The sequence below is a fragment of the Caenorhabditis elegans genome, chromosome IV (assembly GCF_000002985.6).
Source record: "Caenorhabditis elegans chromosome IV".
NCBI lineage: Eukaryota > Metazoa > Nematoda > Chromadorea > Rhabditida > Rhabditidae > Caenorhabditis > Caenorhabditis elegans.
Window position 1 is genome coordinate 12,721,320 of NC_003282.8, and position 12,787 is coordinate 12,734,106.

Consider the following 12,787-nt stretch of genomic DNA (forward strand, 5'->3'; position numbering starts at 1 on the left):
GAGATGATCTGATAAGAAAAGTGACCATAGCTATCCAATTCGCACCGAGAAGAGATAAAACAGCTAATTTATATTAGCTTTAGTGGAGGATTATCATGATTTGCACCTTCTTATTTTTTGTAATAATAATACAAGTTTGGGCGAAAGGTACGTCATTTTTTAAGAGATTTTGTAAAAGAGCGTTTACATATATGAAAATATAGATAAGTACTTGTAATTTCTGAAATAAATAACTTTATTTTAATTTAAAAAGTTGCTCAAAAACAGACTTAAATATCAATATGCAAAAAATGTCTCTATACTTCTATATATATTTTCCAAGTGAGAAGAAGTAAAGTTTATGAATGAGCCGCATAATTTGCTACACATTTTGTTCAGCGAGCTCTCTAAAGAAGGTCATCCATGCATGTATCATTCACAGTGTTCCGTAGTTAAAAGTTCAGCAGGAGTGACTTTTTCAGCTCCATACCTTCGAGATCGTCCCAGAGGCCTTGGACTTTTACAATTACCCACTGGAATGTCGGACGAAAGATCCGGTCCAATTCTTCCGGGACTATACATCGCAGGAAATAAGGTTAACGAAAAACCTCAGACTGTACCAGATGTGCATCTACCCGGTCAGCCAGCTGTTTTCTCTGGAAGGTAGTTGGACTTTTTGGACTTTAATAGAACTTAACAGACAGAAAATTCAATTAAATGAATTAAAGATCCGCATTCAATCCTTTCACCCATATGGTTTCCGCAGTGTACGCTGAAGATTTGTCCGATGGTTGGGGAGCAGGAATGGCTGTTAATGTGAGTTGATATCAACGTTGAGGACGCCTGCCTTCTAGGTAATCTGCATGCATTCTATGAGCCCCGACTGCCTTGTAGGCTACCTGCTTCTTCTCTAGGTTGCCTTCTATACCTACATGGTACTTTTTAAAAATTAATGCAAACCTAGTATGCTTTCTTTCTTACTGTAGTCGAATTTTCAACCAAGTTTTGAACATATGGTTTGATGGCATCAATAGATACAGGCGCATAGGCAAGTAGGCATTATGTGCTTGTCAACCATGGAAGATCCAATTCCTTATCGGCGAAACTTGCAAAACGGCAAATTGTAGACGAAGCTATTTAATTTTGCCCTCTTTCCAACTGAAAAACTTGAGAAAATCATGACAAAACTATATATTCCAGGGAGTAAACAATCACGGCTTGAACGTTCGAAAAAACTTCGACTCGTACGCAGATGTGCCTTTAAACTTGAACGACGGAATGTACCAGCCATTCATCTCAGCGTTCACCGTCGGAGGAGAATATGATCCATCGAAGATTCGCGAAGTATCAGGATCTATGGATCTACCGATTCCTGGAGTCAATGAGCTATTCGATTTGAACGGAAGAATTATGACCAAGCACGCTCTTATTGTAAACGGAGCCATCGAATTCCCACTAACACTTTCGGATCCAAATGAGAGAGCTCCGTACACTTTTAAGGTATATCTTATAGATTTAAAATTTTCCGGTTTTCAAAAAATTTATATCAGATAAATTTCAGTACGCTGTGTGGGCTCCTGATCGTCACATGGCTTATGGTCACGTCATGCCGAATGTGAATCTGTTTGTGATTGGAAAGGATAAAATTATGGAACGATTGACTCAGAATAGATTGAACCCAACTATGATCGGATAATAATTATTTTTTCTTTTTTGAATATTTAATTGTACAAATGTACAACCTTAATAATTTTTGTATAATAATGGTGAGTAGCTTTATCCTGAAATAAGAACACAAAATTTGAACTTTTCCTGTGTTTATTCTGATTTTTTTTTGACAGAGAAAAATTAAATCAATATGGTTGACGAGAATGAGAACGACGAGTTGCTCGTATCTGACGGAGGCGAAATGATTGACGTCGAGACTTGATGATTTCCATGGGTGATACGTCAGGTGTGGCGATCCAGCGACGGCGACATAGTGGACACGAAGGCTGGGTAGAGGAACGGTGCCACCTTTGAACACATCTGGAAATAAACAGTGTTCAAAAATGCTCAGATTAAACCCAGCCGAGGCTTGAGACATGATTTTCAAACTCGCGCGCAATCGAGAAGTGCACGTGCTGTCATTGGCTAAAAATTCCCGCATTTTTTGTAGATCAAACCGCAATGGGACAGCCTGACACCACGTGGAAGTGTGCCGACCAATGAACGATACGCATAGGCTGATTGACCAGCGCAACATTATTTTGTGCGTTTATTTTCAAATGCTCAATTCTAGTCGAATTTTCACTCAAAATAATTCTAGCGCTCACATTACCAATTTTAGAGCCAAATCTTACAAGGCGTCAGAAATTCCCAGTACGGTTTGATCTACCCAAATCACTGCAATTTTCGAAGATCAAACGGCAGTGACTTCTCAAGAAAATACGACGGTGACCGAGTTTTATCTTTTCACGGCCACAAAAACCTACGTTTTGCATCCAATAACGTTCATGCATCGATTACAGCCTTGTGGGTCAACTGGAGTCTCAAAACAGACGGTACACTCTCCCCGTGCGCCGATCGGTGAGCCAACTCGAGCTGCATGATTTGAGGTGCCTTGTGATGTGCTTGGCTGATTCGATGGAGCAGCTTCAAAAGAGTCTGACAATTTGACTTCAGATTCGTCATCATCAAGGGTTATGGCATTTTCATTGATTCCTTGTGACGGCAAGTTTCTTGCAAGAACGGCCGGTAAAACGTCCACGTGGCCTCCATAACCTTCTCTTCCAGCTGCGGCTCTGATTGTTGGCTGATTTTGTGCATTCTGGGGAGTTGGTTGTCCTTGTGACCCAGTCGCTGCGCTGGTGGGATCCGGGGCCACAGCAGCCACCTGTACTCCAGTACCTTCTCTTCCAGCTGGAGCTATGGTTCCTGTCAGATTTTGTTGTTGAGCTTGAGGATTATCTCGATTCACTTGGATATGAACAGTTTCAGGTTGTGGAGGATTTTGAGGAGGCGCTGGGTTGGCTGGATTTGGCCCCCAGTTCAATTCATTCTCAAGGTTTCGAGCAAGTGCGAGATCCTTCAATTCCTGTTCGTAGCGGAGATACGCTTGCCTTAAAAACGAAATATTGATTTTTTTTGCACTGGACGGCTTTTGCTACATGGCCGAGTAAATAGAAAAATCGGCCACCAACTTTCTAATTAGCAGCCACTTCAAGTCTCTTTCTCACCTCTGTTCCTCAACATTTACATCGTCGAATGAAAAGTTCGCTGAACTGCGTCGTGAAGTACGTGTTGGAGCCATTTCGAGAATCGAGTAGAACAATTTTATAAAACTAGAGTAGGGAATGAATTTTGAAAAACTTCACATCCGTATTTCTGCGAAAATGGCGTGTATTTTCTTTTTTCGTTGCGTGAATAAACAATAATCAGAAATTTTAATATTTTAAAACGTGAATTTGTTTTCCTATCTCTTAGATTTTCATCTCTGCACTACATTAAATCTTTCTTCTTCGTGAGGTCTCCAATTTCAATTTCGCGCTATGACTACGACGCTCCGACATTCCACAGGCCGCTTTGTTTAACGTAAATCGACACGGATTTCTTCCCCCATTTTTATTTATTTTTTACCCATTTTCCTCGTTAAAAACCTGGTTTTGCCAGAAAATATTCATTTTTTCTTTGAGATTCCATTTCCAGACACATGACAACTCGATTAATTGTCAAAAACTTGCCTAGCACCTGCACGGAACAGCAACTACGGAAATTTTTCGAAAAATATGGTCAGATTTCCGATGCGTCGCTAAAGTACACAAAGGAAGGAAAATTCCGTGGATTTGCTTTTGTCGGATTTTTAGACGAAGGATCTGCGTCAAATGCGTTAGCCAAATCGAATCAAACATTTTTTAATTCGAAAAAGTTAACGGTGAGTCAGATAATTAACGTTTTTTGTTTAAAAAAAAAATGAATTTTCAGGTTGAAGAATGTCGTCCATTTGGTGATGCAAACAAGCCGAGAGCCTGGAGCAAGTATGCTAAAGATTCAAGTGCTTACAAGCGTACTCATGGAGAGAAAGAAGAAGCAAATCCGGGAAAATCAGACGAAACCGAAGAACCAGCTCCAAAAAAGCAGAAGGACGATGCGAAATTTGATCAATTTTTAGAAGCAAAAGGAGTTGTAGTTGAGAAAGAAGTGAAATTGAGTAAAGATAAATCTGCAGAAGCAAAGAAATTGATGGCAGAGCTCATGGACGGAATTGGAGGTAAAAAATACATTTTTGAATTTAATATATAAAATGGTTTTTAATATTTCAGGTGACACCTCACTTTCGCTAATTTTCTCCGGGCTTCCAAGTTCAGCAAAAGGCAAAAATATCAAAGAATGGCTCAATCCGATTCGTGTTAAAGCCATGAAAATCGCTAGAAATGAGGATGTTGCCGCCGCATTTGTAACGTTCAATAGACCACCAGATGTTAGAAGAGCACTTCAGAAAGATGGACAATTCTTGGGAGGATTTAAAATTGGAATTGAAAAGATTGAAACTCCAGAACCGGAGCATGAAGTTATAGAAGAGCATGGAGCATCGTTGGAAAGTCGAGATAAAGAGGAAGAAACTGTTCGTGAAAAGATTCTTGAAACTGGACGTCTTTTTCTTCGAAATCTACCATACGCCACTAAAGAAGACGATCTACAATTTTTATTCAAAAAGTACGGAGAAGTATCTGAAGTTCAAGTAGTTATTGATAAGAAGACAGGCGCGTGCAAAGGATTCGCAATTGTTGAATTTGTATTCCCAGAAGCTGCAGTTGCTGCATATTCGGCACTAGATGGATATGTATTCAAAGGACGTATGATGCATATTTTACCAGGAGATGAGAAGCGTACGAAAGAAGGAGAAGAAGAATCTGAAGTTGTTCCAGATGATCCAGATAATCCATTGAAGGCTGAAGCAAAGAAAGAAAAGAAAAAGAAGTCGTTTAAAGAGGAGAAAGATGAACAGAAAAAAGCTTCCGCCGGGAAAACTGCCCATTCGTGGAATGCTCTGTTCTTGGGAGCCAATGCGATTGCAGATACATTGGCTCAACGTTTAAATGTCAAGAAATCTGATTTATTGACTAGTGATCAAGGTAGATCTGGAATATATTTTGAAGTAACAACGACTACAATTCGAAACTTATGTGTTTTTTGAAAGAAAACCTTCTGAATAGGCGACCACAAAATATTTAGCCGCAGAACAGTACTCTGAACCAGTGCGGAAATTGGAAATTTCCGGCATTTTCGGCGATTGCCGGTTTTGGAAATTTCCGGCAATTTTCAAACCTAATAATATTTTGGAAATTGAAAAAATGTCACCACGTTTTTACAAGATTCGGGTAGCCATTTTCTCAGAAAAATACATAAAACATTCAATCCTTTAAGGATTACATAATTTTGACCTTGAAAATCGAAAATTGTTCATTGAAATGCATTTTTAGGCTCCTATCTACAAAAAGTTTCAAATTTATATTTCCGGCTATTTTGATTTCCGGCAATTTCGGCAATTCCGGCAATTGCCGGTTTTGTGAATTTCCGGCAATTCCGACAATTGCCGGTTTCGTGAAGTTTCGGCAATTTCGGCAATTGTCGGTTTCTGTGAATTTCCGGAAATTTCCGGCAACTTCGGCAATTCCGGCAATTCTGGCAATTACCGGTATTCAGAATTTCCGGCAATCAGCAATTCCGCCAATTGCCGGTTTTGTGAATTTTCGGCAATTGTCGGTTTTCAAAATTTCCGGCAATTCCGTCAATTGTCGATTTTGTGAATTTCTGGCAATCGGCAGTTCCGGCAATTGCCGGTATTCAAAAATTCTGGCAATTCCACCAATTGCCGGTTTTGTGAATTTCCGGCAATTCCGACAATTGCCGGTTTCGTGAAGTTTCGGCAATTTCGGCAATTGTCGGTTTCTGTGAATTTCCGGAAATTTCCGGCAACTTCGGCAATTCCGGCAATTCCGGCAATTACCGGTATTCAGAATTTCCGGCAATCAGCAATTCCGCCAATTGCCGGTTTTGTGAATTTTCGGCAATTGCCGGTATTCAAAAATTCTGGCAATTCCACCAATTGCCGGTTTTGTGAATTTTCGGCAATTGCCGGTATTCAAAAATTCTGGCAATTCCACCAATTGCCGGTTTTGTGAATTTCTGGCAATTCCGACAATTGACGGTTTCGTGAAGTTTCGGCAAATTTCGGCATTTGCTTGCCGAAAGTTCACAAAACCGGCAATAGTGGGAAACACTGTTTTTAACCTAAAAAGCCCAGAATTTGACGAAAAATAAGTTAAAATAGTTCAAAAAGTTACATTTTTTCCCTAAAATCTTAAATGAAAGCTCATTTTTCGGAAAAAAATTGTTGATTTTCTGTACATCAACGTTTTTTGGGGTAAAATAATAACTTTTTTCCTCTGAAAATCGATTTTTTTCAGTCAAAAGTAACAAAATTTCAGATATTTCTCTACATTAATTTTCTAAATACCACTCATTTTGATTTAAAAAATAGCACAAAAATTTTTTAGATTCAGTTTTTTTTGCGGGCACCTATTTGAAATGTTTTAATAACAAATGTTTCTTAATGAATTTTTGAAATTTTCTTTAATTTATGCTTATTTAACTTCTATTTTCAGGTGAATCAGCTGGAGTTCGTCTCGCTCTTGCTGAAACTCGTCTCGTCCGTGAAACTCGTGATTTCTTCCTCGAAAACGGTGTGAAACTCGACGCATTCTCGAAACCAGCCGAAAAACGTAGTGATACTGTAATGCTTGCAAAGAATTTGCCTGCTGGCGTCGAATCTGAAGAACTTCAACGAATGTTCGAGAAATTTGGCGATTGTACGAAGGTTCTGATGCCAACGGAAGGAGGTGTCAGTGCACTTGTCATTATGGGAAATCCAGTTGACGCGAAGAAAGCATTCAGAGCTTTAGCTTATTCAAGATTTAGAAGTCAACCCTTGTACTTGGAATGGGCTCCATATGACGTCATGGGAGCAACTGCACCACCTGCAGAAGATAAGACTGCAGAAGTAGCTGATAAACCGAAATTATCGAAGAGAGAAATGACTTATGAAGAGAAAAGAAAAGAAAGAAAGAATCGGCAGCAAGGTATTACTGAAGAAGAGAAGGATGACGGAGAGGTGATAGAAGAGGAAGAAAAACCGAAAGAAGTTGAAGCTGAAGATAAGAAAAAGTCTTCCAAGAAGCAGTCGGAAAAGGAAATTGAGTCTGGAAGTACGCTTTTCGTCAAAAATCTCGCTTTCGACACTACCGATGGAAGCTTGGAATTCTTGTTCAGGTATGGAATTAAATCTATATTATCCACATGCGAAATCCTGCGATTATTATGCCACCTGGTCTCGACACGACAATTTTTTGATAAATTGAAAAAAAAGGTGTGCGCCTTTAATGGTGGAGTAGGACCGTAATGACCAAATATTATTGTAAAAAATCTAAAAAATTAATATAAAAATGTTAATTTTTTCAATTTTGCAAAAGATTTGAAATTTTTTGTTTTTTCTTTAATAATTAATTTAAAACACTGTTTGCCAAATTTTCAGACAGTTTTTCGCTAAATAATTATAATTTGAGTTTTATGCCAATTTTGGAGTTTTAGCGAATTTTTACAAATTATAACGAAAATTAAATAAATATAGCCGGGAAACGAGAAAATATCAAAACTAAGTGATTAAATTGTGCGGGAATTAAAAAATAATAAGCTAATTTTTTTTAAATTTCTGCCGAAAAAAAATTATTTTTTTAATTTAAAAATTAATTTTTGGTATTACGGTCAATTTTCTATCATCATCCAAATAGTGATGTAATTAAAAAAAAAAGGTTTTCGATAAAATGTTTTATTTATTAAAAAAACTCAAATTAAAAAAACACTTAAATTTAAACAAATCATGAGAAAAAAAAATCGTTGAAAATTCCGCAGCTATCAAGTGTAATAGAATCTTTTCATAAATGGTTTTTGTTTTCAGAAAACGATATGGAGACCTCGTTAAATCTGCGCAAATCTCCAAGAAGCTCAATCCAGCGGAGCCAACGAAGCCACTTTCCATGGGATTCGGATTCGTTCAGTTCTACACTGCATTCGACGCGAAAACTGCACTGAAAGATATGCAAGGAGAGCTTCTTGATGGTCATTCTCTAGAATTGAAGATTTCGCATAGAGAGGTATAGAGGTTATAATGGAAATATTTAAATTTATTTTTTATTCAGAACGCCGACAAGGGAGCTCTAAAACGAAAGGAAGTGAAGCAAAAAGAGCAGGGAGAATGTACGAAGCTTTTGGTCAGAAATCTACCATTTGAAGCATCAGTTAAAGAAGTTGAAACTCTTTTTGAAACTTTTGGAGCTGTAAAAACCATTCGTATTCCTAAAAAGCCAGGACAAAAGCAACAACATCGTGGATTCGGATTCGTCGATTTTATTTCGGCAGATGAGGCTCATCGAGCATTTGATTCTCTTGTTCACTCTACTCATCTGTACGGAAGACGTTTAGTTTTGGAATGGGCTAAAGACGATGAAACTGTGGAAGAACTTCGTGAAAAGACGGCCGAGAAGTTTGCTGGAAATAAGAAAGGAGTCAAAAAATCGAAAGCACAAACTGAAGAATTCCAGCAACAGTTGCAAATTGCCGATGATGAAAAGGATTAATTGTTATTTTTGCCTGTTTCTGTTACTTTTTATTGTTATATTGTTATCTTTTTCACCGATTTTTGTTGTGTTTTTGAAAGTTTTTAAGTTTAAAAATACATAAATGAAAAAAACAATTTTTTAAATCAGATTTTTAAATTTTTCGGAACGAAAGATGGAATTAGAAACAAGCATGCTTTAAATAAAAACACTGACACACAAAATATTTTGGACCAAAAAACCAAACTTTCGAATTATGAAACAGGGGTGGGCGGCAAACGATTTTTCCGGCAAATCGGATAAATTCCGGCAAATCGGAATTGAAAATTTGCCGAAAATTTTCGGCAAATTGTGGTTTTGCACTTATTTTTTTGGAAATTTCAAAATTTCAATTTCAAATGGCAAAATTAAACGCATCCTACGAATGTTCTTACATGTATTTTGAAAAGTAAGCAAATTATATGAAAATATGGAGAAAAAAAGGAAAAAATTCAAAAAGACACAGTTTTGAGTGTTTCCGTCTTATAAAAAATCCCTCTAACAGAAAAATGACATTGCGGCGGATTTCAGAAAAATGGCATTGCGGCGGATTTTCGAAAAATGACATTGCGGCGGATTTCAGAAAAATGACATTGCGGCGGATTTTTGAAAAATGGCATTGCGGCGGATTTTTGAAAAATGACATTGCGGCGGATTTCAGAAAAATGACATTGCGGCGGATTTTGAAAAATGGCATTGCGGCGGATTTTTGAAAAATGACATTGCGGCGGATTTCAGAAAAATGGCATTGCGGCGGATTTCAGAAAAATGGCATTGCGGCGGATTTTTGAAAAATGACATTGCGGCGGATTTCAGAAAAATGGCATTGCGGCGGATTTTTGAAAAATGGCATTGCGGCGGATTTTTGAAAAATGACATTGCGGCGGATTTCAGAAAAATGACATTGCGGCGGATTTTGAAAAATGGCATTGCGGCGGATTTTTGAAAAATGACATTGCGGCGGATTTCAGAAAAATGGCATTGCGGCGGATTTCAGAAAAATGACATTGCGGCGGATTTTGAAAAATGGCATTGCGGCGGATTTCAGAAAAATGGCATTGCGGCGGATTTCAGAAAAATGGCATTGCGGCGGATTTTTGAAAAATGACATTGCGGCGGATTTTTGAAAAATGACATTGCGGCGGATTTCAGAAAAATGGCATTGCGGCGGATTTCAGAAAAATGGCATTGCGGCGGATTTTTGAAAAATGACATTGCGGCGGATTTCAGAAAAATGGCATTGCGGCGGATTTTCGAAAAATGACATTGCGGCGGATTTCAGAAAAATGGCATTGCGGCGGATTTCAGAAAAATGGCATTGCGGCGGATTTCAGAAAAATGGCATTGCGGCGGATTTTTGAAAAATGGCATTGCGGCGGATTTCAGAAAAATGACATTGCGGCGGATTTTTGAAAAATGGCATTGCGGCGGATTTCAGAAAAATGACATTGCGGCGGATTTCAGAAAAATGGCATTGCGGCGGATTTTTGAAAAATGACATTGCGGCGGATTTCAGAAAAATGGCATTGCGGCGGATTTCAGAAAAATGACATTGCGGCGGATTTTGAAAAATGGCATTGCGGCGGATTTTTGAAAAATGACATTGCGGCGGATTTCAGAAAAATGGCATTGCGGCGGATTTCAGAAAAATGGCATTGCGGCGGATTTCAGAAAAATGGCATTGCGGCGGATTTCAGAAAAATGGCATTGCGGCGGATTTTTGAAAAATGACATTGCGGCGGATTTTTGAAAAATGGCATTGCGGCGGATTTTTGAAAAATGACATTGCGGCGGATTTCAGAAAAATGGCATTGCGGCGGATTTTCGAAAAATGGCATTGCGGCGGATTTTCGAAAAATGGCATTGCGGCGGATTTTTGAAAAATGACATTGCGGCGGATTTTTGAAAAATGACATTGCGGCGGATTTTTGAAAAATGACATTGCGGCGGATTTTTGAAAAATGGCATTGCGGCGGATTTCAGAAAAATGGCATTGCGGCGGATTTTTGAAAAATGACATTGCGGCGGATTTCAGAAAAATGGCATTGCGGCGGATTTTCGAAAAATGACATTGCGGCGGATTTCAGAAAAATGGCATTGCGGCGGATTTCAGAAAAATGGCATTGCGGCGGATTTTTGAAAAATGGCATTGCGGCGGATTTCAGAAAAATGACATTGCGGCGGATTTTCGAAAAATGGCATTGCGGCGGATTTTCGAAAAATGGCATTGCGGCGGATTTTTGAAAAATGGCATTGCGGCGGATTTTTGAAAAATGGCATTGCGGCGGATTTCAGAAAAATGGCATTGCGGCGGATTTCAGAAAAATGGCATTGCGGCGGATTTTTGAAAAATGACATTGCGGCGGATTTTTGAAAAATGACATTGCGGCGGATTTCAGAAAAATGGCATTGCGGCGGATTTCAGAAAAATGGCATTGCGGCGGATTTTTGAAAAATGACATTGCGGCGGATTTCAGAAAAATGGCATTGCGGCGGATTTTCGAAAAATGACATTGCGGCGGATTTCAGAAAAATGGCATTGCGGCGGATTTCAGAAAAATGGCATTGCGGCGGATTTTTGAAAAATGGCATTGCGGCGGATTTCAGAAAAATGACATTGCGGCGGATTTTCGAAAAATGGCATTGCGGCGGATTTTCGAAAAATGGCATTGCGGCGGATTTTCGAAAAATGGCATTGCGGCGGATTTTTGAAAACCATTTTTCTGAAATCCGCCGCAATGCCATTTTTCAAAAATCCGCCGCAATGCCATGTCGAATTCCAATTTTCACAGGTACTAGTAGGCGCAAAAAAACAAAAATAAAAATTATGGAATTTTGGGAATGTTTTGATAGATTTGGATTCTAGATTTTTTAAAAATATTATTGGTAAGTTTTTGAACCTAGATATCAATTTTCAGACGCGCTACAGGGGTTTTTGTGTCGAATTCCAATTTTCATTGACTGATTACACTGATTAGGAGAATATTCGGTACTTTTCCGATTTCTGCCCCCCCAAAATGTTTTGGATATATTCATTAATGAAACGTGAACTTTTTTTGTAATTTCAGGCTTATAGTTAGTAGTGTTGTTTTCTAAGCCTAAAATTTGAAATAGTTTTGAAATAAACATTTACGTGAGAATTTAAATTGAAAAATTGAAAAAAAAAACATTTTGGGGGGCAGAAATCGGAAAAGTACCGAATATTCATATATATATGAAAGTGCCTATATTTTTTAAAAACTTTTTTACAAGTTTTCGAACTAAAATTGCAGTCAAAGAGTAAGAAAATATTCGGAAAAAGCAAAAATTTAAAAAAGTCATTCAGAGATCCGTTAAATGAGAAATTTAATTTTATTGGTTTTCTGAAAATTGAATTTTATTGATTTTTTTGGCAACAGGGAAATTGGAAAATTTAATAAATTGAACAAATGCAATAAAATAAGCAGTTTTTCAACAGTCATTACTTATTTCCGTGTACCGTTTTGTTTTTAAATTGTAAATCTAGGTCGGGAAAGTCACACACACCGAGGAGCTAGGCTTCCCTCACACAGGTAAAGCGCCACAGGTTAGTGGCAGCTTAATGGCAGGTTAAAAGCCGCCAGCAGGTTAGTGTCAGCTTAGTATCAGGCTAAAAGTCGCTGTCGGACTAAGAGCAGGTTAGTGTCAGCTTAGTAATTTTCGCTCACATTTTCAGAAAAGCGCGTCAGGTGAACGGCGAGTAAGTGTCAGGTGATGGGTCAGATGAGTGAAAATGGAAGTTTCAGAAACTGAGTGAAAGTTCATAAAAATGAGTTTTATGTTCATTCGTGTAATATATCTAGGTTCAAAAACTTACCAATAATATTTTTATTCCCAAAATTCCATAATTTTTATTTTTGTTTTTTTGTGCCTGTGAAAATTTAAAAAAAAACCTGTGAAAATTGGAATTCGACACAAAAACCTCTCTAGCGCTGCTTAAATTTACTTTCCTGGCCCACAAACTTACCAATAATATTTTTAAAAAATCTAGAATCCAAATCTATCAAAACATTTCCGGAATTCCATAATTTTTATTTTTGTTTTTTTGCGCCTGTATATATCTGTGAAAATTGGAATTCGACACAAAAACCTCTCTA

At 38.0% G+C, this 12,787-nt stretch overlaps 3 protein-coding genes across 6 annotated transcripts; 2 read left to right on the forward strand and 1 right to left on the reverse strand.

Annotated features, from left to right (window-relative positions):
- Positions 1 to 36: 36 nt before the first annotated feature.
- Positions 37 to 1,786, forward strand: T23F6.2 (NIDO domain-containing protein). Its single transcript, NM_070029.4, has 5 exons — positions 37 to 147; positions 462 to 642; positions 708 to 795; positions 1,180 to 1,479; positions 1,541 to 1,786. Exons 1-5 carry the CDS (start codon positions 96 to 98, stop codon positions 1,673 to 1,675), a joined length of 756 nt encoding a protein of 251 aa, NP_502430.2. The 5' UTR covers positions 37 to 95; the 3' UTR covers positions 1,676 to 1,786.
- On the reverse strand, positions 1,756 to 3,441 carry T23F6.3 (RING-type domain-containing protein; the record flags this gene model as incomplete). Of its 3 annotated transcripts, NM_070030.6 has the most annotated exons (3): positions 1,756 to 2,007; positions 2,454 to 3,080; positions 3,198 to 3,441. In NM_070030.6, 3 exons carry the CDS (start codon positions 3,269 to 3,271, stop codon positions 1,833 to 1,835), a joined length of 876 nt encoding a protein of 291 aa, NP_502431.2. The 3 variants fall into 3 exon arrangements, with proteins under 3 accessions (NP_502431.2, NP_001293918.1, NP_001293919.1); NM_001306989.1 differs by lacking the exon at positions 3,198 to 3,441 and having other exon boundaries at positions 1,833 to 2,007; positions 2,454 to 2,476; NM_001306990.1 differs by lacking the exons at positions 2,454 to 3,080; positions 3,198 to 3,441 and having other exon boundaries at positions 1,833 to 1,919.
- A 225-nt stretch (positions 3,442 to 3,666) lies between these two features.
- rbd-1 (RRM domain-containing protein) lies at positions 3,667 to 8,776 on the forward strand (the record flags this gene model as incomplete). Of its 2 annotated transcripts, NM_070031.6 has the most annotated exons (6): positions 3,667 to 3,892; positions 3,943 to 4,228; positions 4,281 to 5,093; positions 6,627 to 7,290; positions 7,976 to 8,171; positions 8,217 to 8,776. In NM_070031.6, 6 exons carry the CDS (start codon positions 3,671 to 3,673, stop codon positions 8,652 to 8,654), a joined length of 2,619 nt encoding a protein of 872 aa, NP_502432.1. The 2 variants fall into 2 exon arrangements, with proteins under 2 accessions (NP_502432.1, NP_001293920.1); NM_001306991.3 differs by lacking the exons at positions 3,667 to 3,892; positions 3,943 to 4,228; positions 4,281 to 5,093 and having other exon boundaries at positions 6,758 to 7,290; positions 8,217 to 8,654.
- Between the last annotated feature and the right edge of the window lie 4,011 nt (positions 8,777 to 12,787).

Coding starts and splice junctions, on each gene's coding strand:
- T23F6.2 (NM_070029.4), top strand. CDS start 96: ATGATTTGCACCTTCTTATTTTTTGTAATAATAATACAAGTTTGGGCG. Junction 796..1,179: donor GAGCAGGAATGGCTGTTAAT/GTGAGTTGATAT, acceptor TATATATTCCAG/GGAGTAAACAATCACGGCTT. Junction 1,480..1,540: donor GAGCTCCGTACACTTTTAAG/GTATATCTTATA, acceptor GATAAATTTCAG/TACGCTGTGTGGGCTCCTGA.